General features: G+C 44.9%; 1 protein-coding gene across 1 annotated transcript in view; it reads right to left on the bottom strand.

The window, feature by feature from the left end:
* LOC104327143 (antigen WC1.1) overlaps positions 1-14,080 on the bottom strand; it is a 25,065-nt gene extending 10,985 nt beyond the window's left edge. The window contains exons 1-5 of the mRNA XM_075438885.1: positions 14,011-14,080; positions 5,293-5,607; positions 3,435-3,743; positions 1,537-1,851; positions 424-735 (exon numbers count right to left, since the gene is read on the bottom strand). Of these exons, the coding sequence (XP_075295000.1) occupies positions 424-735; positions 1,537-1,851; positions 3,435-3,743; positions 5,293-5,607; positions 14,011-14,080 (1,321 nt within the window). The remainder of the gene's footprint in view (positions 1-423; positions 736-1,536; positions 1,852-3,434; positions 3,744-5,292; positions 5,608-14,010) is intronic.
* Between the last annotated feature and the right edge of the window lie 294 nt (positions 14,081-14,374).

The following is a 14,374-nucleotide window of genomic DNA, read 5'->3' on the forward strand; positions in this document are numbered from 1 at the left end:
GAGTTGGAAAATGTATTGAATAACATCTATTGCTCTTAATGCAGTAGAAATAACATGCAGGAGAGAGATGGAAGACAAGTTTCTATGTTGGTAAAAAAGTAATTCTCACCACTGGCTAAGGAGGCAGCCTCTGTTAAGGCTTTGTTTGCTTTCATGCACACAAGGGTCTGCCGTTGGAAGCGAGAGGCTTCCCCAGCTCAAAGACTAGATGCTATGAGGAGTCAGGCACATCTACACAGTGTGAATCCCTGTACTAAATGAAGTTTCTATGCTGAAACCAGGGTTGGAAGGATGGGAGAGAGGACAGGAAGGAGAAGGACATTAAAGACAGGCTGACATGTCAGACTTGCTTGGCAAAGTGAGATCACCAACGCTGCTTTGGTCTGAAGTTGCGCTACCCAGAAAAGGCCACTTCTGACTAACCTGAGCAAATAACAGTGGCTGCTTCTCTGGCTGGACAGGTTGGATTTCCCAAAGTCACTTGAGCACAATCCCAAAGGCAGGACTCTGTCCCTTTACAGTGAAAAGCATCTCTCCATACAGGTCCATTCCCATCCACAAAACGGTCTCCTGTCTGGATTGTCTTTGCGTAGCCACAGTTCAGCTGATGACAGAGAACACTTGCAGCTTGCAAATTCCAGTGGGAGCGGCAGAGTCTTCCCCACGTGTCTCCATGGCGGATCTCCACTCTGCCAGAGCATGTGGTGCCATTCACCAACCTGCACCCTGGGCACCCTGAATGTAAGAGAAAATAAGTACTGAGATATCGAGTTTGTAACTGCTCCTGGGCATGACCTGAAAGTGACTGGGAGATGGGAATGAGTTTTGCTTAGCATTCAGTAGTAAAAATGACTCCACTGGGCCAATGGAACTTGCATACTCATAACTAGACTTCAGTCCACCCTGTTTTACTGCGAAGAATGACTACAAATCAGGATCTGGTCCTCTTTGCAATTTTTAAAGTCAGGGCTCTAGATTTCAGGGCTCTGGGTGAACCAATAGACCTTACTTGTTCTGAGCAGCCTCACCTAGGGCCTCCAGCTATGTACCCCTGGGCTGCTGGTCCAAGGCCTCACTTAAACCTGCACCAGGCCTTCAGTCCAACTATGTGACTGGCGTAACTGTCTACAGTCTTGTCTCCTGCTACTCCTGACTGTACTCTCCAGCTGGACCCTGCATCTGATTGATTACTTTGCCTTGTCTGGTACTGTCCATAGACCTTCCTCTGTCCTCTGTGCAAGTGCTTTGGATTGTGCCTTGGTGGGTAAGGACACTGCCTGTGTTGTCCTCACCCTCTGCCCTAGCTCATTGTACCTTGAGGAGCAGCCCTGTTCTTGCTGTTCCGTGACACTAGGAGCATTTCACAGAGAGCAGCCTTATGGGACAGGTGAAGCACAGCCTCGAATCCTGGAAATGCCAGCAGCAGCAGACAAAAGACAGACCTTGGCTCCACAGACACTTTCTGGATTTTGGGTCCATATTTTTCCTCAAAGAAGGAGTTTTTCAGTTCTCCTCTTAGAGCTTTCTGCTGCTCACCTGAACATACCACACGAGCGTCTTTTCCGGCAGGGCATTCAGCATCACGTAGCACACTCACAGGACAGTCTCTCAGGTGTGAGCCAGTCTTCTGGCAGCTGAATGTTCCGTTCCAGACAGATCCATTTCCTTTCCCGAAGGAACGTCCACCTGGTATCAGGAGGGCAACTCCACAGTCCAGCTGCTGGCAGAGGGCATCAGCATCTGGTAAATCCCACAGGTAGTCACACAAGGTTCCCCAGGTGCCTCCATGAAGAAGCTCTACTCTCCCTGAACATGTGGTACTGCCATTTGCCAGCCTGTACCCACCATAGCCTGCAGGAAGAATAAAGGAACTTAGCAGTTGCATTTGTTCTGGTGCTATTGCATTGAAAATTGTGAGAGAGATCTAGCTGCAAGGAACTAGCTGCGAGGAACTAGCACTCACTATGTCTCAGGTTACTGGGAAGCTTGTTAGACCAGGATGCTCATAAGCCACCTCTGAAAAAAAAAGTCTTTGTTGTCCAAGTTGTAGCCTGCACTACATGACTGAAAGTCTTTTGACTCTTGAAGTTCAGTCTCTCCTCCTCTGCTCTGCTTTGCTCTGCTCTGTTCTACTCTCTCCTTCCCCCACAATACTGCTGGTACCTCGCAACATCTTCTCTTGCAGAGGCAGTGCCAGCATTGCCTTGCATTTGGAGCATGTGACAAACTCGGAGTGGGGGCTATCAGTAGCACTCTCTCTCCCAGTAGCTGGTTGTCTCACGTTACCCAGTAAGCAACAACTGCAGTGTGCAATTCTCAGCTTTCATCCATGCCACAGCATAAGGCTCTGAACACAACAGGCCATGCCCATCAGCATATTTGCAATAATTTAAGTGTGACATGGGCAGGGCTATGGTGTCCTGCTGCCAGCCTGATGAGGTCCCTCTATATTTTCACACAGCTACTTCTTTCCCTTGCCTGGTCCTTGCGTTGCACTCCCCCTAATGAGACCTGGATTTCTGCTCTGACCTGCGACTCTTGCAAGATGGAGGCAGGAGCCAAGACCTGTTAGTTTCTGGTACCTTAACTGGGCCCTTTCACTGCCACAGCTTCCCAGCCGGTGTTCCAGATTGCCATGACCGGTGGGACAATGTCCAAGGTAGTCTTGAAACAGACTGCAGCCCTTTGACTGGGAAATGGACATGAACTGCAGTCCTTTCCAGGCTTGTTTTGTGACAGGGTGTTGCCAGCAGCTCTGCCCCAGGCTCAGTTTACCCATTTTGATTTGTGCCCTTGGGAAAAAAATTGTTTTCTAGGTCTAATGATCACTTTTGTAGTGGGTGGCAATAAGTTAGCTGTATTTAGAGCCCTCTGCAGCCATGACTGTATGGAGTTCTTAAATAATGTTATCTGGCAGTCACAACTAAAGTCATCCAGGCCTACAACAACTTTTTCTTTTTTTTTTTAAACAACTGCAATTTGTAACTTGTGCCTCTTTTGACCTTTGGAGGTATGGTACCTCTCCCAGTTTTATAATTGACTGAAGGAGCAGGAATTAACATACACACTGGCAGCACAGGAAATAATAAATTAATTTCTGCATGTTCCTGCTTGTCTGCTCTGGCCACCTCTACTTTCATCTAGATAAGAAAGACACGGAAGGAATTACAGCCCTTTTGAGATCCGCATCCCTGGTGCAGAAGTGAAGTGGTTAGAACAGCCCCTGTTAAACGCAGACTCAGCAGAGTGAATGAGAGATCATGGGGCTGCTCGCTGTGACTTCCTGGCCTTCCCGGGGTGGCTCAAGGCATAATAGGGAAAGCACCCACGAACCCTGAGGACCACAGAAAAGTGCAGAGGCTCTGAACTGTGGATTGACAGGAAGAAGTCATGTAGGACACGTGTAAATTACGTCCGTCAGTCCGAAGTCTCACCTGAACATACAACAGTGGCATCATGAGAGCATGTCTTATTCTGGCGTAGCATCCTGGGACAATGTGCGAGGTGAGTCTCGTTCCCTACACAGTGGAACTCTTCTTGCCAGATCAGTTCACGTCTGTCTCCGAAGTGAGTTCCTCTCAAGATATCCACAGCCTGGCCACACTCTAACTCATTACATATAACAGAGGCAGTTTTGAAATCAATGTGTGAAAAGCAGACCGTAGCCCAAGTTTCTTCTTGCTTAACTTCCAGATGTCCTGAGCAGGCTGTGTCCCCTCCAGTCAGACGCAGCCCAGAGAAACCTGGAAAAAAAGCCCCAAGAAATCCAACATCAAGGGTTGGTTGTACCGTCCTAATTTAATAACTCCCATACTTCCATGAGCAAGACACATGTCACTTCTCTGAGGACCACTGACGCTTTTAAATAAACATTGTGGCAATTCCTGTATGCCACTGACAAGAGAGAAAATGATGTGTGGGAATGAGTATTTCTTAGTATGTGAAAATACTAAATCCTTGGAAAGCTGCAGAAGGAGGGAAGTTTTGAACATTTGCCAAATGCTTGAGAAGTAGCAACCCCCAAATAAATAAATCAATAAATAAAAAGCCATTTACTAGTGTGTGTCCTTGAGACTTCGTTATTCAAATGAATTAGAAACTGAAGCACCCCAGAAAGAAGAAACAGGAAATGTTGCACCCATCTTCAGAAAGGAAAGGCTAAAAGGACAGTCTGGAGACCTACAGGCTGGTCAGCCTCATGTTGGTACCTGGGAAAAACATGGGGTGAGTCCTCCTGAAACATATTTCTGGGCACAAGAAAGTGAATGGGAAGAGTCAGCATGAATTTACCAAGAGTAAATCATACCTGTGTGACCTTACTACTTTCTCTGATAAAAGTGGCTGGATTTGTGGATGAGGGGAGACAAGTGCATGTCATTTACCTCACATTTAGCAAGGCCTTTGACACTGTCTTGCACAATATTCTTGTGTCCAAACAAGGATGTTGCAGACTGGCTGGGTGGATACCTATATGGTTAAAAATCCGTTGGATGGTCAGGCTCACAGAGTAGTGATTAGTGGGTTGCACTTGACCTGGAGCCTGACAACAAGTGAAATATCACTTGTTGGATCTTTCCTGAGACCTGTTCTGTTCAGCATCTTTACCAACACCCTGGAGGAGGTGATGAAGAGCAGTCTTAGCAATTTGGAGGGTGGGGGGAGATAACTGCAGAGCAGTCATTCAGAGGGACCTAAACAGGCTGGATTAATGGGCTGACAGGAACCTTATAAAAATCAAAAAGGACAAATGTAAAGTCCTGAAGCTGGGAAGTAAAAACCTCTTGCAATGGTACTTTATCCAAAGAGCAAAACCAAGCACATCTTGCAGAGGAAGGCAGCCAAACAGACATTGGATTTGTTGCCATTGCAGACTGTCCTGTTTTAGCTTACATGAAGATTGGGAGAAAGGCAGTTGTATGGTATAACACTGCATTTTCTTGCTTTTCCATCTACACCGGCTTTTTTAGCCCCCATTCCCGGTCAAAGACAAGTTTAATACTGCACTCCTGTTGCCTGGGAGAGCTGTGGTAGAAACAAATAGTATTTCTTTTTCTGTTCTATGATGTCATTTACTATGTCTGCTTCCATTCTATGTCATTGCTGTGCCCAGGCAAAGGACACATACACTTGTAGTCAGCAGAAGACTTAATGCTGATGCAACATGCTTTGGCTGAGCAGAGACCATGGAGGAATCGTTACCTCTGTGCAATGCTTGGCTTTATCCAACTAGAACAAAGTTTGATCTCAGCCTTGTAGCATTTTTCTATTATACAAGGTTGGATGACTTCTTACCTGAGCAGATCACTCCAATATCAAAGTAATGAGGGCAAGTAAAAACCCCCCATCCTGCATGTGAGCAGTTCCAGAGAGCAGATTCATCACCACGGCACTGAACTCGATATAACCACGTTGGTCCAGATCCTTCTCCAAATGGAGCTCGACTAAGGGCCTGAACAGCAGATCCACATTGCAGTTGCTTACAAACAACCTCAGCATCTTCTGTGGTCCAGTCACCATCGCACACAGTTCCCCACTGCTCCTCATGTTTTACTTCCACTCTGCCAGAGCAGGGGCTCGTTCCATTTGACAGCCTCAATTCATCAGCACCTTCATAAACAGAGACAGCAAGGTTATGGAAAGAACAGTGCCTAATCATGATTATCTACTGCAGATGGTTAAGAGGTTATTATTACTCCTAATTTACTCTTAAAATGGATTTATTTGGTTCATCTTTCTAAAGAGTCCAACTTAAAGTTTTTTTTGCAGGGAGTTGTGTCTGTATTTACAAGTTCAAGATAACTGCACTGCTAAAATGCAAGTTATTTCTAATGACAAGTGAGTTTTCTCTTCTTCTGACCTATCAGGGCGGGCAAAGGCTGAGTAATGGCCTTGCTGTGTGATTCACAAAGGCTTCAACAGAAACTCCTCCTTTCTCTCTGTTGTTCTGCCATGATGATATCCAGTTGAAAATGTTCACTGGGGACCAGTTTCTTCCCATGTTCGATATCGTTTGAAGAATCAATTTCCCTTGTGTGCTTCAGCTTCTTCCTCTCAGACAAACTATTACTTGCAATTCGGTGTCCTGATACTCTTTATTCTTTCCCTCCTTTCTTGCCCTAGCCACCGAGTTCCCTAGTCAGGGGTACCTGATGAGAGAAGAGAATTACTCATGAGGGATGGCAGGCTGTCTTAGGAGATGCAGCAGCATAAGCATAAGCAGAAAACAGACAGGCAGGTCTTCATGTTGTTCCTCATGCCCCACCATCTCTTGGAGTCTGGCTGATGCCCAAAGAACCCTCTTTTTCTGCTCTGCTCCCAGGTTTGCCTCTTTGATATGGATACACATTTCCCAGTCCTTTTACCTGTGGACTCACAAAATAACATTACAGTCATCACAGAGCACTTGATAAAAAGCCTGACAGAAGGGGGAAGATGCAGATGTTGGCTTCTTGATTTGCAGTGTTGGACTGCTACTATAGATGCTTCAGATATTATACAGTAGCTTAACACAGAGACTTAAAGGCTAGAAAACACAGCGAGAATTTTGTTACATTCAAATGCAGGACTGATGGTGGGAAACAGAAGCAGTTCTTAGGAAGCCAAGCTACACAAAGGCCTGCCAGGACTCAAGAAACACAGGCAAAGAAGTCTGAGCCTGCATCTTACACGAACACAGTAATCACTGGAAAAAGTGAAGCACGTAGCCTAAGATGTAATGACACAAAGAAAAAAAGTGGACTTGTTCAAAAAATGTCTTAACAGCTTTTTCCCAGTCACGAATTTTAAGGCAAGACCTTTGGAACATCTTTTCATAAAAAAAAAAGATTCTTTACTTGCAGAAAGGTTCATATCTGCTTGAGTAAAAAGCATGCACAGAATCACAGATGTGGAATTAATATTCTGAATTGACATAGACAATGATTTACTGTAGATGCTTGTGAAAACAAATGTTGAAACAAAAAAACCGATCTCAAATCTTCTGCCAAATTCCATCAAAAATGGTCAGTGTTATAATTAAACAACAATATGGATGGCATTGATTTGTTAGGTTAAAAAAAAAAAAAAAAGCTTGTCTCCACATGCAGAGAACTGAGGAAAAATGGCGGGGGCAGGGGGGGCAACCCCAGTAATCCATTCAGGGCCCTGCCCTAAGGCTCTATCAGCAGATAGATTATGGGATGTTTAGGAGAGGAATCAAAGGTGGGGAAAGGCAGGGATCAAGGATGTTTGGGTAGGAGCAAGGGTGGGACAATAGAAGGGTAAGTGGATAAAAGGACCAGAGTCAATGAGCATGAACTGAAACACCGGAGTTTCCATCTGAACACCAGGAAACACTTGTTTACCATGAGGATGACTGAGCTCTGAAACAAGTTATCCAGGGAGGTTGTGGAGCTGACTTCCTTGGAGATATTCAAAAGCCATCTGGACATGGTCCTGACAACTGGCTCTAGGTGGCCCTGCTTGAGCAGGTGGGTTGGACCAGATAACCTCTAGAGGTCCCTTCCAACCTTAACCATTGTGATTCTGTGAAAAGCGGCCAGCAGTGGCTAAGCAGGCTGCTGGTCAGTATGCTTGTCTGGCTATGCCCTGCACCTAATCATCACTGTCTGTTGTGTCTTCTTATTAAAATCTATTTTTAACTGTTTTCCTAGGTGAGGTGACTCTCTTCAGTGTGCATGTGTGTATATGGAGGCCTAAGTGCCAGCAACGGGAGCTGGACCACAGGTCATAGAAGCACGTGTCTTTGGTGCTGTACTGGTTTTGGCTGGGACAGAGTTAAGTGTCTGCATAGTAGCTTGTATGGGGCTCTGATTCGGCTTTGTCCTGAAAACAGTGTTGATAGCACAGGGATGTTTTAGTTGTTGCAGAATGGTGCTTATGCAGCATCAAGGCCTTTTCTGCTTCTCACACTGCCTTGCCAGTGTGTGGGCTGGGGGTTGGGGGTACACAAGAAGTTGGGAGGGGGCACAGCCGGGACAGCTGACCCCAACTGACTGAAGGGATAGTCCATGCCATATGATCATTGTGCTCAGCAATAAAAGCTTGGAGAAGAAGGAGAAAGGAGGGGTGTTCAGAGTTAGGATGTTTGTCTTTCCAGGTAACTGTTATGCGTGATGGATCCCTGCTGTCTTGGAGATGGCTGAACATCTGCCTGCCAATGGGAAGGAGTGAATGAATTCCTTATTTTGCTTTGTTTCCATGTGCAGATTTTACTTTACCTATTAAACAGTCTTTATCTCAACCCATGAGCTTTTCTCACTTTTACTCTTCTGATTCTCTCCCCAGTCTGTAACTGTTCACTCAACTCCCGGTCAGATTTTGGCTAACACAGTTCATGCTAAGGCATGCTGTAGGCTGGGAGCAGCACCATTAGGTCAAAGGGAGAGCACCACATAGGCAGGACAGGCACCCGGAAAGAGCTAAAGAGCCATTGTACAGCCATTATCAGCTGCAGCGTGCTGGCTTCTGCAGCCGTTGTCTTTTGCCTGACAGTTTTTTCAGAATCTGCTAACTTACGGAAATGGTACAGACCAAACTTCCAAGCTGGAAGGTGTAAAACATCAGCTTACATGAAAAGCCTTTGAAGGAGATGCATCAGCAGTTGGATTGCTGAGGCTTTTGTTCTTCCTGGTGTGATACAGGGTACACTTGCACCATGATGGAGGAGGAAGGATGAGCACTCTCACTGTCGGCTCGGTGACTATTTTTTTTTTTGCTCATAGGTGCATGAATTAAGAGTTACAACTTATAAGTTATGAAATCTTTTGAACTGAATCAGTGAATTCACATGACACACTAGTCTGGGCAAAGGGAAAAGGAGCCTCTGTTGTTGTGTTTGTTTATCGTATTTCTTAATGAGCTCCTAAAATACATTTTAATTCACAGAGTATGTTGTCCTGTAGATTAGAGAGATCCAAACATCTTTCACTAGATCAGATTGCTCAAAGCCCCATCCAACCTGACCTTGAATGTTTCCAGGGATGGGGAATCTGCCACCTCTCTGGGCAACCTGTTCCAGTGTTTCACCACATGCACTGTAAAAAATTTTTCCCCTACATCCAACCCAAATTTCCCCCCTTTCAGTTTAAATCCATTGCCGCTTGTTCTGCCACTACAGGCCCTGGTAAAAAGTGTCTTTGCATCTTTCTTATAAGCCCCCTTTAAACACTGAAAGGCCACAAGGACTTGTCCCTGGAGCCTTCTCTTCTCTAGGCTGAACAGCCCCAACTCTCTCAGCCTTTCCTCACAGGAGAGGTGTTCCAGCCCTCTGATCTTTTTTGTGGCCTCCTCTGGACCTGCTCCCACAGGTCCGTGTCTCTCTTCTGCTGGAGACCCCACATCTGGATGCAGGACTCCAGGTGAGGTCTCACAAGAGCAGAGTGAAGGGTCATAATCGCCTCCCTTGAGCTGCTGGCCACGCTGCTCTTGATGCAGCCCAGGATATGACTGGCTTTCTGGGTTGCAAGTGCACATTGTTGGCTCATGTCATTTGTCACTCACCAGTATCCCCAAGTCCTTCTCTGCAGGGCTGCTCTCAACCCCTTCATCCCCCAGTCTGTACTGATCCTGGGCATTGCCCCGAGCCAGGTGCAGGACTTCGCACTTGGCCTTGTTGAACTTCACAAGGTGAGGTTCTTATTTGTCCATTTCTTAAACCTTTCAGGGTCCCTCTGGATGGCATTGCTTCCCTCTGTGTATCAACTGCACCACTCAGCTTGGTGTCATCTGCAAACTTGCTGAAGGTGTGCTCAATCCAGCTATGTTATTAATAAGGATATTGAACAGTACTGGTCTCAGTACAGACCTCCTAGGGATACCAGCTGTCACCAGTCTGCTTCTGGACGTTGAACCATTGACTGCAACTCTTTGGATGCGGCCATATAGATAATTGCTGATTCATTGAATAGTCCATCCATCAAACCCATATATCTCCAATTTAATGACAAGAATGTTGTGTGGACCATGTCAAAGGCCTACAGAAGTTAAGATAGATTACATCAGTTGCTCATGATAAGGCCATTGGTACTCTTTGTGTTTGTGTCACAGATTCATGTTTCTGTCTGTGTGGCCAGCCATGTACAGGTGTATATGTGCGTGCATGCGCGCATATCTGTATATCAGTATATGTGTTACATATGTGTGTGCCCATTGGGACTGGAAGTTAGCCTTGCTACAGGTTGGACCACAGGAAATGGAGCTGTGTCTGCGTTGTCTGTTATCACACTACCACTTTCAGAAACCCTTGCACAAGAAAGGTTTTTAAGTAGGATTTTATAAAGCAGTAATCAGATATTTAAGCAGTGATAACATCAGAAAGATACATGCCTTAAACCTTGGGATATAGGCCAACCTGAAATGAAGACACATATGTAATTATTTGCTGGATATAATTGAATTACACACAGAATATTGAAATATTTGAAGGGAATTTTCTTTTTCAAGGAAAGGAAGGTCTGCAGCTTTTGTGATGGAACTAAGAAGCTTGGGGCACTTCTTTAAAACTGAAGTCTGCCTCTTGACAACTACATCATTCTGTACTCATGAAGTTTATCTGTTAACCCTGCTGTCGGCTCCTGCACCCCCTGGAACCAAGTTATTGGATATGAGTTTTGTGCTTCTTGAGGAGAAAACTTAAAAGGAGAAAAATCTAAAAAAATGCTGTGTTGGCATTACTGAACCATGTGAATTGACAGCCACTGGTGTGTAGAGAATGAAAGAGGAAAAGACAAAATGGGTGGAAAATCAAATTATCAGTTTGACCAGATTTGAATTTCAGCATATTATGGGACAGAAAAATCCCTGAAGAGGGCTAGCAACTTCTTTTGGGGCCTGGAGGATCATTCAGATTGACCACATAGCTAGGGAAGATTTACAGGACAGTCACGTAAGAAGCCTAGTAACTTTGGTCTCAAATTAGCACTATTTCAAATCCTGACACACAATAGAAAATGAAAGCAAACGTCTACAGGACAGGTTTGGTCCAATTGTCAGTGCCCTCAGTGCACTAATAATCCTTAATGGCCTTGACCTTCCCTATTTGGGGTCTTCACCCACATACTCTGCCCATGGGCCCAGGATTCCATATAAGCACAGACCGGGACTTTCTGTCCCTGCCTGAGCTGCATTGTAGGTGCATCTGTGTTCAACTCAGCCACAGCAGTGCCTGGCCACAGACTGACTTCTCAGCTTGACCTTGGACCTGCCCCATCATAGTGAACTTGCCTGGTGATATGAGGCAAGTTGGCAACAAGAGTTGAACCCAGCTGCCCCCCCTGGATCTGCCCTGCTTGCCTCTCTTGGGTACTGCGGGATTGGACTCTGGCTGGTGAGGCCCCTGCCCTGCCAGCTGTGTTACCACAGCTGGAGCAGCTGGCCCTTGCTCTGCCCTCATGCCAACTCTACAGCTCATGACTTGTAGGAGTCACCTCTCCAAAGGTGACACAGTTAGCTTTGACAGCCACAATTCTTAGCAAGACTGCTATGAAGAAGCAAGAAAGGTATCAGAACCTGACCAGATACCAAGAGAAACCTGCAGTGCTCATTATGACCCAGCACCCAGCAGTGGTGCGAAAGAAAACAGTGCAGCTGTGCATATCTTGCAAACAGTCCAGAAAGACACCACTCAGAGATCATCTCCTATCAATGATGGTATTTGAGAAGTGACAAAAGGTAGTTAATTTGCACTAAGAGCCTTGGGTTTTCCAGTAAGAGTTTCAGAACAATGTGGTCTGGAAAATAACACCTTCCCTCTCTTCCTCAAAAGAGAGCGGTGTTTTTACATATCACACTGCTTGCTGTCATTTGAGATTGTGAAACAAGAATATATTTTTCTTTGCATTTGAAAACAAATCTAATTACTCTCTTGTATCATGTCAGTCAACGTATGAACTGATGATAATGCAGCCACTTCCTTCAGTAACCAACCATTATTTCATTTCTCATTCCAGGGTAAACTGCTAGCGGTTGTCAACTAAAAGGCAATTTTGCCTTCATTTCCATGTGGTCTGTAGCCTGATTCTTCCCTGCCTCATCAGACACAGACAATATAGCTTTGAGACATGATCACCTCTTATACATAGGGAAAGGTTTTACCTCTTTGCTAATGCTGCTGGACTTCCTCCCAGTTTCCTGGCTATCATTTAGACTTGAAAACACAAAAAATTTAAAGGAGATTATTCAAGTGACTGACAAAAAACTACTTTTTTCTGTGAATTGTTCTCTATCCTCAAATTTCCTGAGTAAGAAAGTCTCTCACATACGTAGCACAAGCCTCTGATAACTACAAAATCCCTTTTTACTTGCAACATGCTGTGTCAGAAGGAGTGTAATCTTTCTGTAGTAAGTCTTTTAAGACTCTTTTGAAGGATGTTCTGGAGAACAATCCATGGTTTATTTGAAGAACATAGTCCAAAAAAGAGTTTTCTCAGCTAAAAATAATATACATTTAAAAGAGAAATATTTTCTAAGAAAAATTAAACTCGGAATAGGAACCAGATAAGCTACTTCCATTAGCCATACCCAGGAGCAAAACAAACAGCTCCTCATTTGACTGATTGACCTCTCTGCACTTGAATTTTTAAATAATCCAATAGCTGATGTTTTCAACACATGACAACATGCAAGGCTGGATGCAGAGGCAGACATAACCCAATCAACAGATTTAAATACTCCCTAATCAAAACCATGATTTGCTGAGATCAGTCTTAGGAGAATTTTTTATGATACGTACAGGCACACTCTTTTGCACTTCTTCACACTCCATAGCATGTCCCAGAAGTGCCTTCCTTGAATTCAGTGGTGCCAGTCACAGAGTGAGGTTCTGCTTGGATAAGGTGACATCAGATTTTGGCTTGCTCCAGCTGAAGACCTGGTTCCCCTCGTGGGCCAGGGATGAGAATGAGCCATGCATCCCTGTGCCCAGACCCTAAGTGGAGGTTTCCAGCACATGGGTGCTGCCTCAGTCATGGGTTGAGGGTTGTGCCGCCCACCCGGGCTGGGCACTTCTCCCTCCCTGGCGAGCAGCAAGGGGACTGCGGCTGCCTAGAGAGGGCAAGTACCACCAGAGCAGATATGTGGGCAGTAGGTGCTGCTGATGGTGTCAAGGTAAAGCTCCTCTTGTCTGCATCTGCCAGTCAGTCACTCTTTTACTATTCCCTGTTATTAAAAAGAAGTGGCAAGAAACTCACTCTCATTTCTTCAGTACGGCTCAGTTGATGCTCAAACATTGCTACAAAGACGTCTAAATACAAATGTTTAATACTGTTCTTCACACTTCTTTGTATAGAAAGGTCTGTGCCTCCTGCTCCCATCCACTTGAACTGTGACTGCATCCACACAGTTGATGAGAACCTTTAAGACTATGGCCATGCTACATCAAAGTATCAACCATGAAGTCTTGTTCTCATCATGTGGGGATGCGACCACCACCGCCACAATGCCATAGTACCACCTCCATGTGTATAGAGACAAAAATGAGGATTCCAAAATCTGCCTCTCATGATCAGCTTCAAACATGTACATATAGCTCTAGAAGAGCAAAGAGACAAAAAGCAATAAGCTTCAGCTAGACAGGAACAGCTAAAGGGACGGTATGTTACCCAGCCAAACTCCACTGGACACACAGAGCGCATCAACATAATTTTAACTGTTGTTGAATGCAGACCTGGAGTTATTCATTCTGTCTACGCAGAGCTCAACAGGAGAGGCAAGACAGTAGTAAGAATACCCAGCTGGTTTCCATTACAGCTTGGCTGTTTACTAAACTTGGACTTGAATTCCTAAGAGAATGGCCAGTCACTGATGTCCATGTAAAATGCAAGACTGCTACAAATGGCTTACCCTTCTTTCTCTCAGAATCACCAAGGAGATCGAATCAAAGACGGAAATGTATTAAAACACCTTTTTGACACTTTGGCTTGCAGGTTAATGGAATAACAGCATATTTATATTGAATTTATGTTCTTTTCCTATCTCTCTCACTGCCTTATGCAAAATAAAGTAAGTGCTTACCCAGGGAGACCTGAATGGAGAGGAGAAGCAGCCACAAAACTGGAGTAGAAAGATGCCCTTTTGTTGCCATCCTGATTGCAGACAGATGAAACTTCACTCTCTGTTAGGCACTGCCTAGATCAAACTCTGTGTGGTCTTCTCTGTGTCTCACAAATGACTACAAAGGAGGAAACATATAGATTCATATGCTAGCATGAACTGCATAAAGGAACCAATAGAAATACTGTTCACCTTTTTAGAAATTATCAACAGATTAATCTCAAATCTGAAGGAACCAAAGCTCCAATAAAATTTGAAAATTGTGCCTGTGACCTTATATGAAGGATGATTGCGCTTCTGATGTCATCACTGGGATTGTCTTGTT

The sequence above is a fragment of the Opisthocomus hoazin genome, chromosome 1, assembly GCF_030867145.1.
Source record: "Opisthocomus hoazin isolate bOpiHoa1 chromosome 1, bOpiHoa1.hap1, whole genome shotgun sequence".
Taxonomy (NCBI): Eukaryota; Metazoa; Chordata; class Aves; order Opisthocomiformes; family Opisthocomidae; genus Opisthocomus; species Opisthocomus hoazin.